Raw genomic sequence first — 16,818 nt, 5'->3', positions numbered from 1 at the left:
TGGGCCTCCAGAGCAATTTATTTGAAATGGTTGCAGAGTCAGTGAAGGTTTTAAGGCCCAGGACAGCTGTTCCAAGGTTCCGGTCCAGTGAGTGAGACTGCGGAGTCACACCAAGCATCCCTCAAGCCCCAAAGTGCTCACAGCACTCATGTATGGGGAGGGGAGGACAGATGACAAAGCACTACTGACAGCTGCCTTGCAGAGAGGGCCCCTCTGTCTGCAACCTGCAGTCAGTCCATTTCCATGAGCAAAAGGTACAGTCAAAGGAATCATTCCTTTTCTCCCCCCTCAGCCACCTTTTCCCACTCTCAAAACCCCACTGTTTCTAGTGTGAATGTTTTCACAGCACGTAAGAACAGAAACACTTCATCCTCATTCCAACTATTCCAGCTCCACACCACGTTACTTAGCACAGCTTTCAGCACGCTGAATACACCGTGTGCTGGAGAAGTGCCGCCTCACTCCCTGGCTTGGTTTCAATGAGAAAATAAATTAACTGATTCCCAGCTTATGCATCCACACTTGCTGCTGCCAGCAGTCCTCATAGACTTACCACCAAGAAGCGTGATATTTTTTTTGGCAAGTGCTTCTTAAAATGTTGCTTATCCATCTGCAAATGCAGATCAAAGAAGGATGCCTGGGATACCTGTACACAGAGATGAGAAGCCGTCCAGAATGACAAACAAGCACAGCAGCTTTTTGATTCTCAGGTCTCCAGGAATGATATTTTAGTTAGCTTTCTTAATATATATATATATATGTTTTTTTCAGCAGTAGAGATAACTAAGAAAAGCTTAATCATCACTGGCTAGGGAGCCACATCTCAGTGAAGTACAGCAGAATGCATTTCTAAGTCTGACAGCCTGGATGAATGTAGGGCAAAAATTGATTCAACATTTAAAACAAGTGTTTAAGTCACTCTGGTAAACCAGTTGAGCTACAGCTACACCCAAATTCCCTGTCTAGACATGTTTTATAAACTGTTACGGAACACATGCACAGTCAGTATAACAAAATTAACAGCTTGATTCTAAATCTGTCCAAAATCTAGAGAAAAAAAAAAGAAATTCTCCTTTTATCCTTCCAATACATGTATTCCAATTTAATCACCACTGTCCAGTGAGGCTGTTAGTTTACCAGTCTGCACCTGACCAGAAGTGAGGCAGCAGCCCCCAGTTCTGCTCCCACTGAAGGTGATGTCACCAAAGCGTGCTCTACAGGGCAGGGATGGAGCTCTCAACATGCAGGCAATCAACACCTCAGCTCCCAGGGGAGAGCAACCCAGCCTGTGTGAGACCTCCCATATTTGCTGCGCTGTAAGAACCGTGTCCAATTAGATTTACAAAGTAACTGTGCTGCTTTTTTTCCTTCTTTCTTTGAAAGTTACACGCATTGTTTATAGTCACGAAATTAAATTCTCACTTTCTCAGATCAGCTCCTTGTTTTGTCTGCCTTCCAAGATCTGTGAGTTTCATGTCGTTACATTCAACACCATATCACAACATGTGCCAGCACTGTTGCCTTTGCAGCACTGAGATGCATCTCCTGCCTTCTTTTATAGTATGGCATCCTGAGAGAAAAGGGAGTGGGGGCTTGTAACTGCTGTGTGGCATTACTTTGCTAATTGGAATAGAGAAGCAGAAAATACAAAATGAAAAATGGGATATTCCTCAGGAATTTACAAAAACAAACAAACAAAAAAACTGTAGATGATTTTTAAGAAGTAATAAAGTGAAATGTGTTCACATTCATTTCCTGTTGGACAAGGAAAGCAGAGGAGCACAAATCTCCCTAAGGTGGTATTGCAAGGGGGCTAGCAAGTCCATCAGCAACATGCCAAACAAAGGGCAGGCCGCGCTGCTCTTGCAGCATGTCTGCAGGAGTACAGCACGCTCCCTGCAGAGCAGCAGAGCTTTATAGTGCCCAAGAGCAGAGAAGGGTCTGCACTCACCTCCTGAAGTTCAACAGCGCTGCCTTCCCACTTCCTCTACCCTGCCTGTTCTGGTCCCTTGGAGGAAGAAGTTCCAACTTAAAAAATAAAAATCTGCTTATCCTATAGAAACTGATGCTTTGCCCATGAGTTCCTGAATCAGCTCTGGAGGCGGGCACTGCTGCCCCATCCCACAGACAGTCGCACAGCCACGCCATGAAAATCTCACCCAGAGTTCAATTTACTCCTTTGTTCCTCTTCAGTCACAGAGGAATAATATCACAAGACTTTGAAGCAATAGCAAGGTTCTGTTGGTTCTAGAGGATGAAACAAGATTTTGTTCGGATAAGAAGTTTTCTGCCAGAGAGCTGAGGGGGAGAACGTGTGGGCTCTCCTCAGGTCCAGTCAGGTCCCAGCACAGCTCCATAGCCCTACCACCAAACCTCAGCCCTCTGTCTGCAGGCAGAGCAGAGCTCCTCAGGCAGGGTGGCCACATGAAACAGAGCAGGCGTAGGACCACAGGAAGACAACACAGAAAACCCCACCTGGGGCTGCTGCCCTGCCTGGCACCAGGACAGGAGCCATCAGCTGAGAGGTGCTACACATCTCTCCCCTCCTGTGGGTAGGGCTGCAGATGCTCTTCTGACCCCACACACTGCAGTGCAGACACTATCTTCTTACTGAAATAAATCAGGCCAGCAACCTACAACTTACAAATTGACAGGAGTATTCTTACCTGTATTTCTCTTCATCAGCTGGATATCTTCTAATGAAGTGCACAGGGCATGCACACATGAGTGTATGTACCACGTGCAGAGTGAGTAATTACAGTTCACAATTGGTTCGTGGCTTTTATCTCCAGTACAGACTTTCAGGGAGTTTACATCTCAAAATCCAGATTAATCCTGATTAACCTGTGCTAGTCATGACAACACACAATTTCTCTTCTCCTCTGCAATTTATTTTAGTTTCCCGCAGTAAAAGTGCATCCGCACCACTTCCCCCATGCAGCCCGGTGCCGCAATGCCGGCTGCTCTCCGGCAGCAGCCCAGCGGGTCGGTCAGCACAGGGAAGTGAGAAAGCGTTGAGAGCCGTGCCCCAGCTTCCTTTCAAATGAGGAAACTGAAAACCTATTCTGCTACTGGAACTCGGGGTTTTTTGACTCAGCCCCAGAGGTTCAGCAGCAACAACAGAGAACGAGCTGCAGGCACAGGAGCCCAAGGAGGAAGTTTGTTCTCTCCCAGCTCACCCCACTGTTTCCCCCTCAGCACAGCTTCAGCTTGCTCCCGGGATAAATTACAAATTAAGACCTTCTTACTGAAATATTTTCTTCAACTCACCGGAGCGCTGATGTTATCAGTCATAACAAAACTTCACCCAGAGAGAAAAGAAACAGGTTGCATGGAGTCACGTGTGGGCTATTTCAACACTTATCTGCCCATAAAAGAGGCAGATATAAAGTATACACTCTTAAGGCTCTTAAGACCTTAGGACTTAATCAAAGTCCTTTAAACACATTTTAATATAGATTACAGTACAAGAGGACACTTGTGGTCAACCAAGGGCAGTATTACCAAAGGATGATTTATTGGGAATCTCAGAAAGACGCGTTCCCTTAACTGTGGGATGAACAGCTCCCAAACTGTGCAGTACTGGCTCACACACCACACAGAGCAGAGGACGGCACACATCCCCATGACTGAAGCAGGCTGAAGGCAGGACGTGAGGAAGGCAGCTGGGAACGCCTCACACAGGTGTCCTTGGCAGAAGCCCTGCACGCTGCTGGCACTGAGATCACACCAGGGCAGGCAGACATACAGCATGCAGGTACTACACAGGGAAGCTGCCGCAGCCACTTGTCACTTACACCTTAGTTATAGCCTTGGTGGTCTTTGTTATTTCTGCATTAACTACAATGCACTACTTAATCACTTAGCTCTAAGTCAAAAAACAGAAGCTAAACGCACTCTGCTTGTTCCTTCTGTCTAATTACAGACCAGAAGCTGCTGTTAACGCTGAGATGAGGATTGCAGAACAGCTGTTAATGCACGGCACTAGGAGAGGAACCTTCAGCCATGAGCTGCAAGGAAGCTCTTCAGAAAAGCAGCAGCACGTGCAGCGCTGAGCCAACTTTGACGTGGCTTTGTCTCTAAACCACGGACAGACCGGAGCTGCTGAACTCAGACTGTGCCACAAGGAGCACAACGGCAGCCTGGCTGTCACTGAACACCAGCTTCACTTTTATAAAACACCACTGAAATCAGGCTACACAAAACAAATCACCTATCTATTTGAAGGATACAACTTACTATAAATGCAGGTAACAACTACAAGCTACTGAGCTAAAGCAGTGCCTCAATTAGAGAAGGAGTAGCAGTCCTGCATTCCTCTTAAACATCACCCTTTTATCTTTGCAGAACCTGGAGGAAACAAATTCACCTTTTGAGCCTTAAACTTCTTAACTTCAAAGGAACAATGCTCAGCAACAGCAGGAGTCTGTGCGTAGTGTGTAGCCTATGTGCAGTGAGTATTACAGCATAAAGAATTTACACTATAGTCTGACATGTATTAAGCAAAAAAAAAAAAACCAAAAAAAACACATGCAGAAGGAAAGATGAAAAGCACAGCAGACCACCACAGCAGCAGCTGGCACTGTGGGATGGAGCTGGGAGTCTCCTTGGGGCCAACAGAGGAAGCAGGGCAGCAGATGAAGCAACAGGCAAGAACAGCCAGGGTACTTCACATGACTGGCAAACCGCCCTGGAGATAATGGTGAAATATTTTTTTACCACGAGAAAAAGTTTTATACCATTTTTATTAAAGGTGTTGTGTTTTTATTCCAGCTGAAGATGGCTCTTTATAAGAGCCAAATTCCTATTTTCTGTTTTGAAAGCGGAAGGGCTGTTTCTCAGCAGCCTACAACGCTGCATGCGAGGTATATACCCCGCCAGCCTAAGGCAGAAGCTGCACTTCCTCACGTTGATGCAGGATCATCTGACTGCTGAGTGGTTACAAACTACTTCACACCGTAACATCCTGTCAGGTTAGCAAGTCCCCATCTTGAAACTTTGCAGATACTCGTGTAGTAGATGATCCGAGCAGCACTCAGCCTGTGACAGAACAGGCTGGCTCTCCAGATGGTGCCCACCAGCGCACAGCTCGTCGCAGCCTGGAAACCTCAGCTTCCACCTCCCACACAGCCTTCATCTCCAGGTCACTTACTTACTATAAACAAACCATCTTGGATTTATAAACATATGTATATTTCCAATAGAAGACCCGAAAGACAACTTGAACAGAACTACATTTTGCTCATCTAACACAGCAACCAAACCCTCCCCAGCCATCAGGGAGACTGGGTGCTTTTCCACACAGATAAAACACAGCTGTAACACAAACGATTAGACTGAGGGAGGAATCTCTGGGTGAAGTGCTTCACCCTATGCTTTCAAGCCTTTACAATAGAATAAAAGTCATCGTTTCCATCATTTCCATTATCTAAAGTCCAAGTCAAGGACTTATTCCAAGAATTCATCCCTAAGAGTTCAATTTAAACTTTATTTTTTCACTTTTGTTAATTCCATAAGGAACAGTGTCTCTCTTTTTTTCTTTTTTTTGATCCACCGGCAATTACACAAACGCCCACGTTAACAGAAGACTGCGTTCATCTGTCTCTAGGCTAGCACCTAAACTAATTAGCTCTCTACCAGCACCTGCTCTTTCACTTAGCACAAACCATGAGGTAAGCACCCACATACATTAGGGAATGAAGTGTCTTCCCTGCTTACTCTTAATGGTGTTGACATTAGCTTCATTAAGAAAAAAATTAAGAAGCTTAATGGCTGCTTTACAAGAGCCCCCATGTCCCTAACTACTGTCAGTAATGGATTCTGGAAGCACAGATTACATCCTTTAATGGCCATTAGAAACCAGTATTGCCCTCTTGCTTCCAGATTGGTTCTTCTTGTTCTTATTTTCTATTCCACATCTCTGGATAGAGGGAAATTGACATTGTACGATGACTCTGTCAACCACTACAATCCAGAGTATTTTTTTCCCAAAGCACTTACTTCATACAAGCACACCTTGTGTACACACAGCATCGTGGGTCTTAGCACAGACTTGCAACACATCGTCCTCCTGCCTGGAGGGACCTTATAAAAACTTCTGGATCAGGATTTCAGCATCTGAAAGATCGGGATATCTTCCAAACAAACAAAAACTCACAAGCACTACAGCATTTATTTGCTTATTTTGGACCTATCACAACCATTAAACCCTTCCAGAAACTCTCTTTCTCCCTTGGTATTCTACTCGCTTAATAATAATAAACCATTTCACAGCCTGTTTCTTTGTTTAAATAAACAGAATAGATCCCAGCATCCTCAGTGACAGCAGAGCAGCAAAATCACCAGCACAGGTCCCATTCTGTAGAAATGTTCATATTCCTGTATCCAGCAGAGGACATTTTATTTCCTACAATAAATCACAACAGCCTCAAAATCCAAACCACAGTTTTTAGACACATTTGTATGGACTCCTCCCGATACGTGCAGAGCAATTAGCACAACGTGGTCTCAGTCTGTGACTGAGCACGTAAGGCAGAGAGCAATACAAATAGAGCTGCACACTGATAGGAGAAAAGCAGGCTTCCACACTGAGCCAAGTGCAAACACTACACTGTGCATTTACTTTTAGTGTCCAAAAATGGTTTCAAGTGGCTTCGTCAGACTTCTTACACTTCTGCACACCACAAAGCTGCCCCACCTCAGCAGCCTCAAAAAAGGGCCCTGGGTCCTCAGTGGGATATCATAGGATGAGACAGCCCTCCTTACTGACATGCTTTACCTGCCTCCAGCAAACATAATGTGGTCAAACAGTGGTGAACTGACATCACATCACATGTACAGAAATGTCTGACTCCCCCAGTTAACTGTGCTCACTTTTTGTAGCAATGCTGTCATGCTTCCTACCAAGAGCACAGCTGAATGATATGCACCAGTTCAGCAGCACAAAAAGATACGAGCCAACCTGCCTCGCACATTTCTGTCTTCTCTGGAGATTTATGTGCAAAGGGTGCTCCAAAAGAAATGCCTCCTATTTTGTTATGTTGCCCACCACGGCAGCAGAGGTTGAACCTTCCCACCAGTTACAATTACGGTTTGTTGCCGTGCAACAGATGGCAGCAGAGGGGCAGTATGATAAAATGGTATCTGATAAAATCACGTCTGACATAGAAGTGAGGATGAAGCAAAGGTGTGTCATTGGATGCCTCCATAGGGAAAAAATGGTATCCATTGACGCTGACTGGCATTTGATGAACGCTTCTGGAGACCGAACCGCGGATGTGGGCACAGTGAGGCAGTGCGTGGTGCGTTTCAGTAGTGGTGATAGTGACAGCAGCTCACCTCTGCTGCTGCAGAGGCGATGGTTGTGACTGCGTTGAGAAATAATAATAATAAAAAAAAGCGTTCTGAAGCCAAGAATTTGCTCTATCAAACAGTGTTATTGCGGCCTTTGTAACGGTTGTAGATTCGATGAAAAAAAAAACCAACAAAAACCCAAAGTAATGCCTTCTACTTTTTGAGCAACCTACGTACTTCTTTCCTTAACGCAAAACTCCACCGTACCGTATGCAGTGTGGAATAGCATAAATACTATAGAAGTCTGTCGGGGGCCCGGGATCCGCCCCCAGGAAGAGCCGCTCGGTGCCCCCGCACAGCACATTGCGGTTCCCCGGGACCGGCGGCGCTCCCGCGCGGCACAGCGCGCTGCCGCTTCCCACAACTTCTGCTCCTTCATCCTCCCTCCGTTACCGGAACCGCCCGGACCCCGTCCGGACCGCCCTAATTCGCTAGGCGCTATCCCGGGCACGACGCGCAGCTCCAGCAGCGTTCCCACACGTCCCGGAGCGGGGCTCCCCCCCCGCCGAGCGCGTCCCCCCACCCCACCCCCGGCTCCCCTTACCCTGCAGGCAGCGGCTCCCCAGGGCCGCCACGTCCCCCGCCGAGCCCCGCACCGCAGCCCTCACACACACGTCGGGGCCCCTCACCTCCGGGGCGCGGCGCTGCTGCCACCGCCTCCTCGCGGCTCCGCCCGCCCGGCCCCCGCCGCTGACGGACGGAAGGGACGCTCCGCCCGCCCGGCGCTCACCTGAAGGGCAGCGGTGAAGCGGCCCCGGGCGCTGCCGTTCCTCCTCCCGCCCCGTCTGAGGGGCCTGTGGGTTGCGCGGCCCTGGGGTGTCCGTGCAGGTGGTCCCGCCACAGCCGCGCTCCCAGCGCCGTAATGCAGCTCATTGCAGTAATTAAAGACTACCGGTGGGCTTCGGGAGACTGAAAAGCATCAGGAAAGCATGACTGCGTTCACGTGGAAGCAGGGCACGGGGCATCCGGACCGCTGAGCGGGGGAGAGGGGGAAAAGGGTCTCCAGCGGAACGCTTGTGGAAAAGAATTCCTCTTCTGTGACAGCTGGAAGAGAGAACTGGATTAAAAACTCGCGGGAAATGGAAAACACACTGCTCTGAGATCATAAATGGACTTATTTCAGAACAGATGGACTCTCACTTCTTCACAATGTTGTGGACCTCCCAAGCACGCCAATTGCTTCACACCAGCACCGTATACCCTCAGGCAGTTGCTGTCCCGCACGAAGATATAAAATCCCACGATTCAGTACTACTGACGCTGTAATTTTTTAACAGCAGCAGTTCCAGAAGCACTATATGAGAACTGCCATGAAGACTAAACTATGGCTAACTACCACATCTCCTTTCTAGCAAAATGGACATAAAAGTGAAGTATAGACGCTAAGATACAGCCCTCTGTCTCCTACATGTGCTACATACAGTACAGACTTCCCCCTGCCTTTTCCTGCAGCCAGTGTTCCCCCACACCACCACAGCACAGCTGCTCCTTCACAGCACTGCAGCACTGCAGCTGCCCCAGAGCAGCTCTGCCTGCCCGGGGAGGCACAGCACCAGACTGCAATTGGCTGTTTGTGTGATAGCTGTAGATGTGTGATAGTGTGAAGGTATTAGCCCTTAACTGAAGGTCCATCTTGTACAAATTAAAAGAGCGGTCCCTCAGGAGTTGATTGCTTCCGTGAAAACGTTAACCATAGATGAGCATGCTTCATGGTTTTCAAGCACTAGTTTAGGAAAGAAGTCCCACAAAATGAGAAAAAGCTCTTAATGTATACGTTGAACATACAGAACCAGAGCACTAAACACACATCTAATCCATCCAAACTATGTATGATAGGTTATAGCTATTCAACTAAAATGAAATGCAGCACATTAGCTGATGAGATCTAACATGACAAAATTCAAGCTCTTTTCCAATTTTCCTTTTGAATTACTTGTTGATGCATTGTTTCTACCAAATCTACTTGCAGCATCATTTGCAAATTGAGTTATAGAGCATTGCAGAGGTCTGCTTTGTTCAACAAGGATGTATGCTTCAGTGTAGATCACACAGCACTCTGTCAACTGTTGGGAAAGAAAGAAAAACTGCTATTTTTTTAAAGCAGCTGAAGTACTTAAAGTAATCTTCAAGAGTAATTCTAATTTGGGAGGGGGTGGGGGGAGGTTAAATCTTAAGTCATTGTAGATTGAATCTGCCTTCAGGTAAATTGAGTCCAAAGAAATTACTTTTAAATTATTTTATTTGCGAAGTGTTTCAACACTCAGGCATTCAGTGGCTCCCGTGAAGGATCAGGTAGTGCTCAAAGCACAGATGCCGAGCAGACAGCGTTTAGGAAAGCACGCTTTATCACACTGCCTTTTGCAGTTACTCAAACGTTCAGAAAAAGCAACCAAGACAGCTTTAACTTCATTTAGAGAGCAAGACAAATAGCTCAAGTAAACAGTGTGCTATTTCCTGTAAATCTGTGAGCTCAAAGATATCTAATCATACAGCAGTCTCAAAGTGGTAGGCAATACATGCCTAGGAAGGAAAGAAAGGGAAATCAACACAATCTCATGGCAATGTGAAACAATTGAAGAGATCGGGATAAGTGTCAGCAGACCAAAAGAAGTACTTCTGTAACAGTGACTGATGCCCACTGGGTGCTGGAATGAGGGACAGCTGCCATTTCCTGTAGAGTCCAGACGTGTTGCAAAGATAGAAAAGTGTGTAAAAATTGAAATAATGAAGAGGACACGAAACAAGAAATGGAAATAACTTCCTACAGTGACATCGGGAAAGAAAACACCCATTCTAATTTATATCCTTTTAGTGTTGCACCAGCTCATCAAAATTGTTGTCTGCAGTTTTCCCTTACTGAGCCACATTAGGATATTCACTCTCCCAAAGGTTCAAACACAGTACCTCATCACACAGTCCAAGTGCACTGTTTTTCAAGACCCCAGCATCTATGTACAAACAGCGTTATAGAACAGAAACCTTCCAGCTACCTTTCTTAGATGGAGTATGTTGCTTAGACACTGCCCGGAAGTCATTCAGCAGGCGGCACACACTGCAGCTCTGATGTACTTGAGGTTTTCAGGAATTAGACTGCTTTATTTTGTCACCTTGAGGGACACAAGTTAATATCATAACATAGGTTTAGTAAGACACATTTTGGTATAAGTAAAAACTGTATAGAAAAGGTTAAACTTCCCTTGCACTATTAAAACTTTTGAAAACGCAAACAAGCGAGCAACGAAGGAAGAAAATATGAAACATTTCCAGCTGCTGTTGGATCAGCCACTGATTTTCCTGGCTGAGGATGGTCTGCTCATAGTTACTGATCACCAAACAATCACACACGAGTCTGAATCAGAATCCACTGCAGAGAAGAGGAAGTAAGACAAACACCTCAAACTAAACCGGTGCTCTACTTATTGAGAGAATGACAACAGTCCTGCTTGGAAAGGCCACAGAACAAGGGAAATACAAACAGTAGCCCTTAAATGTGCATTTCACATAAACCACAATATCATTGTAAAATAAAGACATAGAAACCAATATCTGCCTATATACACTGATACTCTTAGGTGCAGCAACCTGTTGTGTACAGACCAGCAAAGCAGATTTATTCATTTATTTACTTTTAAGGTGGGAGCATTAAGTTCAGAGGAGATAATATTCCCTGCAAATCACTACCATTCTTCACCTCAATTCCTGCCTCCCTGTAGGCTGCAGGACAGGATTTATACGAATACCACATTCACTACCAACGCTTTACACCACAGAAGTGAAGGCTAGCTTTAAAAAATAAAATAAAATGGAATAGGAGACTCAATTTAGCAAGTTTTAGAAAACAACAGCAACCAAGGATTAAAATGATGTCTTTTAAAAGTCTCCTAGCAGGAGAAAGCTGAAGCAACACATACTAGTATCAGCCTAACTGCTGGTAAACACCATTCAGCTTCTTTTACCTGCTGGGCAACATAGGAACCTTTAACAAACTCCAGTGGTGAGCACATTTACTGCTCAGGTGATTCAGTACTGGATGAGAAGGAATGTTTGAGCAAAGTGACTCACCAGGAGACTTATGGTGTCTCACTGATGGTTCATCTTGGAAGGCAAAAAGACTGTGTTCCTCTATGAGACTTTTATGAAGAGCATCTCCGAGATGTCTTCTGTTTGTCTTCCCTTGGCATTCTCTTGCTTATTTGCATACATAAATGACTTTCAGGATCCTATCAATTTTTTCCAACTCATTTGCAGAAAACAAAATTTATGTTTTTTCTTCCTCTTTTTCCAGCTTCATAAATATGTTCACCACTGGTCACTTGTGTAAGAGAAGGAACAAATAAGGAACATTTTGAAGCTAGCTCTGCAATGAAAGAATCATATGGAACTGCACCTCAATGGAGTCTGAGGTCAAGAAGTCTAATAAAGGTATTGCACTTATGCTGGAAATGTTTTGTTGTCCACAAATCAATAGAATGGTCACGGTAGGGAAGTAACTAGACAATAAGAGTAAAAATCAGAGCTATTCAAAATTAACCAATGCCAATTTTAGAGTAACCTAAAACGTAGATTAAATTAATCTAACACTACCATATTAAAACACACAAGTAACCTGCTTTATGGCTACTTTATTCCTTTTTCATTTTCAAGTAGATGCACAAATTTTGGGCTTGTCAAGACCTAATAATGCCATTTACATGTTAGTTGTTTTACTAATGCTCAGAACAGCATTTTATTAAGTAACTCATACAGAATTCTTGCTGTCGGATCAGTTCTCTGGGATTATCTCAAACATCCTAACCACCAGGTTGGTAATTAGGTTCAGAACAAACTAGTACTGCAAAGAGACCATTACCTTTAGCATAAGTATCACACATGAAGGGCTCCATTTTAGGACCATGAGAATTAACAAAGCTGCTTTCAACTTACAGGTGAAGCCACAAACCCCTGTCACAACTGCTGGTAAACAGCTCATGGATATAGAGTCAAGATACACTAACATTTAGGTCAACTCAGATTACAAAACATTTTTGAGAAGCTATTTAACAAGCTTATGGAAATGCTACAAATTAGACAGAAAATAAAGCTTTTTTTTTTCCCCACTTTTAGGAGAGACAAACTCTCGCAAGACATGGAAAACTTGCTTCTAGAAAACTGCTTTGCATCGCTAAGCAAAAGAACCAATTTGTAGGAAACAGCAGAGTAAGTAATCACTAGTTTTTCATTTCAACACTGGCTGGAACAATTACATGCATTTTTTTTTGTTGCTGTTACAGCCCCTGACTGGGGCATGCTTCCTCAACTCATTACATAGTTTGCGATCTCCTATGGCTGGGCTTTTTGTTTGTTTTTTATTTATTTGCTTTGGAATCACACGTTCAGTTTTATATCTAACATGAGTTTTGACATGCACCGAGATGTCACGTGGCTGACTACTCTTATTTAACATCCGTTTCCAAGATGAGACCACTGTCTAATCACTTGCTCACATTACACTTAGGAAGCATTTAAGATGACTCCAGACATGAAATGCAAAAGTCCATTTTTAAAGTACATTCAAAATAAAAGGCTGCCACCAGCAACTGGTCAGCCTATTCTCTACAAGAGATTAATGAAATTATTTTCCTAGAACTTAAAGACGAAAAATCTGAGTTGCAAATTCTGAGGAGGCTGCAAGGAACGTGGAGAATCCTGTCACGAGTCACAAACAAAGCGTTACTTACGTTTCAGCTTCTTTCTCACCATGCCGTACAAGTATGGCTGTGTAAAAAAAACCAAAACAAATACACAGCTTTTTAATGATAGAAACAATCTGAACTACCTTTTAAAAACATCCGAAAAATCAACCAACCAACCAACCCACCAATCTGACGTCCCAGTGGGAAGATACATAAACACTTCAGCATCTCTAGGTATTTTAGATGGTCTATGTCAAATGAAAGCAAAAAAGTAATAGTTATAAAAACCTTTATACACATAAATCCTTACACTTAATTCTCAGAAGATTCTGCTTCAGCTGTCTCAGAATGAAAAGCCACAGGGCAGGCCTACCTCTGCAAAGGTAAAGGTGCCCAGCAACCAGCAGGTGAAGCACCCAGATACTACAAAACCTTAAAGGGCTTCAAATATTCTGTCCTTTTCAGTACTGTGAAGGGAAAAACACGGTGAGCGTCAATAATGGTGATAAACTGCAGTTGTTAGATTAAACATTTATTTTTCATATATTCACAAAATCTTCACAAAAGTATTGAAACTCAAAAAGGAATTAGACTTGAGTCAAATACAGAGATGAAATGTACAAGACAAATGAGCAGGCAAACTAAAAGGTCTTGAAAGTATTTTACTTCAGATTGAAAAATGAACAGTTCAACTGTTCTGTTTAAATAAAGATTTGCAAGATATACAGTATTTTATGAATACAATGCTGGTCATTTGAGGCAATGTAAAATACCTCAATTCTTCCTTCATGCTTTTTTTTTTTTTTTTTTTTCTTTTCTTTTAGAAAGATACTGTTTACCAAAAAGAAACTTGAGCAGTCCAGGAAAAGCTATTTCCCATTAAATTTATGAAAACCATAAATTGAGGCAAACCTAAGATTCCCAATGGAATCAAGATTATCTTCCCGCTACCACCACCTTAAAATTATCACATGCTTATTGGAACACTAATATCTGCACCCTAAGAGTACATTTGCTTTCAACAATGAGGGTGATTCTTTTAAAAACACTTCAGTGTGGTAAATGCGATACAGATCTTTGCAAGTACTTAGTTTTGGAACAGTTTTGCTAATAGCAGCTAACAATACTGGATTAATATAATTTATAAATAATTGTTCCCTAAGCGGTGAACATAAGTCTACACATTCACAATAATCTAAAACAAAATAAATACTGTGATTATGCATAATGTGGTATAACTTTTAGTAGTTTCTATGAATAAAAGCTCAACATCCTGTTGATAAAATTATCTGATCAAATTAAAATATGAATCTAATTATATCTTTAAATATTGTCAAATTAACATCACTTAAGCTTAGTGTTTGAGTGACTGTTACGACTTTCTGTACTTTAGGAATACACATAATATATTTTTTTCCTTTTTGAAGTAAAACACTTTAACGCATTGAAAATGTTTATTAATTTCAGTGATAACATCAATTCTGGTCTTATTGAGCTATTGTCTTATTTTTTTTTTTTTTACTTTAAAAATCATTGCACTCATTAGTGCCCATCAAAGGTCAGGTTGGTCTGTAGAATTCCTCAGATGTATATACATTAAAAAAAAAAAAAAAGCTAACAGTACTTTTCATAAAAGCAGTGTCTCCAGAACAGCTGCATTAAATACAGCCACGTATGCCAGGCACAGACTTTCCTCTTAAAAGGATCACGTGAAAGTAAATGCCACTCAACGTTTTACCACTGAAGTGTCCCAGCCCCTTTTCCAAACTGTACCCCTGTAGTTACATATCAGATTTGCATTCATGGCATCGAGCTTACTGCAGCTAGGCTTACATGACTGAACCAGACAAATGCAGAGTTAAAATTTAGTGATCATTAGTTCAATGAAGAAATACTATGAGATATGAAAGGTTTGGGTTTTTAAGGCAATACAAAATATATTTCATCATTTGATTACTTTTTTTAATAATAATTAAGTGTAAATACAAAAATGCCTTAGAGGGGAGTGAGAAAAAATACTTTAATTGTAAAATTTACTTAAAGCTTCAACAGTTATCATCTCCTACAGGAGTTAGCAAAAATATAAAAGACAAAAAACCAGACTTAGAATGGGGAGGGAAGGCACAAACGAAGAGGCATGGGATCGAAGCAGCCCAGGAATGCAAACGGCCTGTAACAAACTGAACTGTTTTGGTTTTGGTTTTAAACTTAGGGGGGAAAAAAAAGAATAAAAAAAAAAGAAAAAAGAATCACCAACACCAACCAACCAGCCCTCCCCAAAGTGGCTTACATAAAAAAATAAAATAAAATAAAATAAAATAAAATAAAATAAAATAAAATAAAATAAAATAAAATAAAATAAAATAAAATAAAAAGAGAGAGAGGGAGGGAGGACCACTAAGGGGAGGAAGAGAAGGGTGCAACTATAAAACCCCACTGCCCTGAAATGATGGCACTCTAGAAAACAAGGTGAAGGTTACTTCTCCGAGATGACAAGCTCAGTGTCTACACAAAGTACAGCTACACTTTATACAAATGAAACATTTCATTTGTCACCATAAAACTTTCTTCCAGAGGAACAGCTTTTGCAGATCAAATGTTCTATTAAATCTTAATGCCAAGAAAAGAAATTCTGAGCAATATGACTAGTAATGTCTCTTTATATGGATGTTAAGATGACAATTCAGATTATTTTCCAAACTAATCCTGAGAAAAATTTATGTTTACAATTTAAACAGTAATGTTATGTAAAAAGTATTAACAAATCCACTATTACAAATGTCAGTTTTCCTATATGGTCATCTATATATACACAATAAAATGGTAAGTATATGCAAAAATAATAATAAAAAAAAATCATGCACAAATTACTTTCACGTTTAAAAGCTGGGTTTCCCTCAAAATACAATTTTTTGCCTTTTTTATTTTTTTTCCTATTTTTTGTTTTGTTACCACCCCCTAGACACACTGAGTACTACCCCTACAGGTCAGCGTGAGCTGATGGGAAATACATTTATTTTACATTCAAGCTTTTATATCCTAAATGACCCTGTTGTAGCATATGACTTATCAAATGAGCAGCCTTTTTCCTTTTTTTTTCCTTTTTAAAATTTTTGTTCTTTTTATTTTTTTTCTTTTTTTTCCTTTTTTATTTTTTTTTTTGTTTTATTTTTTGCAGTGATCAGTCTTCATGATCCGTTCCGTGGCGAGCTGGGAAAAAAAAATGCAGTTGCTAATCAATGTCCGAACAGTCTGAAGCTCCGGAAGAGATCCAAGGAGTCACTATCAAACTATCCTGTAGCATGAGATCATTGCACACAGAAGAACAGTCATAAAATAGGCAACTATCTACAAAGGTCTGAAAGGGCTGCATCCCTCTTGTGTTTCCTCTTTTTGCCATGGAAATACTGATGGTGTGATTTGCTGCCTTGATGCTGTTTGTTTGTGACTGAGGTACCGTGGCTTGAGTTTGCTGGACCTTGGAAGCCTTTGTTAGATGAGCGAAATAACCGTGCAGAACCATGCTGTAAAAACAAAGAGAGCACAGTAAGTCCACAGTAAGAAGAAAGTGTGGCAACTGCACAAACCTATTTCTGGAGAACAGAGACATCAGCTCATGAAATTAATAGCACAAAGAATCTGACAAGGCAGAAGAAGCCAGGCCATTGTTTGGGAGGCAGCACGGGACCACAAATCTTTCATTTTGTCAGCTGCAAACACATCTCATCTCTAGATCCAAACCATACATGTCAAGAGAGTGAAGAATACAGCCAGCACTTTGAATTTTGAAAAT

General features: G+C 42.3%; 2 protein-coding genes across 7 annotated transcripts in view; both read right to left on the bottom strand.

Annotated features, from left to right (window-relative positions):
- The window catches only part of ADCY7 (adenylate cyclase 7), a 271,483-nt gene that overhangs the window by 47,833 nt on the left and 206,832 nt on the right, over positions 1–16,818 (bottom strand). For 2 of the 6 annotated variants that reach the window (XM_065733245.1, XM_065733253.1), the window contains exon 1: positions 7,898–7,990. The gene's annotated coding sequence lies outside the window, so the exon portion shown is untranslated. Of the gene's footprint in view, positions 1–553; positions 636–1,147; positions 1,214–2,666; positions 3,023–7,897; positions 7,991–16,818 lie in introns of those variants that run through there. The other 4 variants (XM_065733246.1, XM_065733247.1, XM_065733251.1 and 1 more) reach the window with 4 other exon arrangements.
- TENT4B (terminal nucleotidyltransferase 4B) overlaps positions 15,364–16,818 on the bottom strand; it is a 34,507-nt gene continuing 33,052 nt past the window's right edge. Inside the window, exon 12 of the mRNA XM_065733254.1 lies at positions 15,364–16,549. Within this exon, the coding sequence (XP_065589326.1) occupies positions 16,370–16,549 (180 nt within the window). The 3' untranslated portion in view covers positions 15,364–16,369. The remainder of the gene's footprint in view (positions 16,550–16,818) is intronic.

Source organism: Cyrtonyx montezumae, unplaced genomic scaffold (genome assembly GCF_038088225.1).
Source record: "Cyrtonyx montezumae isolate F1298 unplaced genomic scaffold, pur_monq_1.0 scaffold_17, whole genome shotgun sequence".
Lineage (NCBI taxonomy): Eukaryota > Metazoa > Chordata > Aves > Galliformes > Odontophoridae > Cyrtonyx > Cyrtonyx montezumae.
The sequence above is the reverse complement of the archived record's forward strand: the minus strand, read 5'-3'. Positions and strand labels throughout refer to the sequence as shown.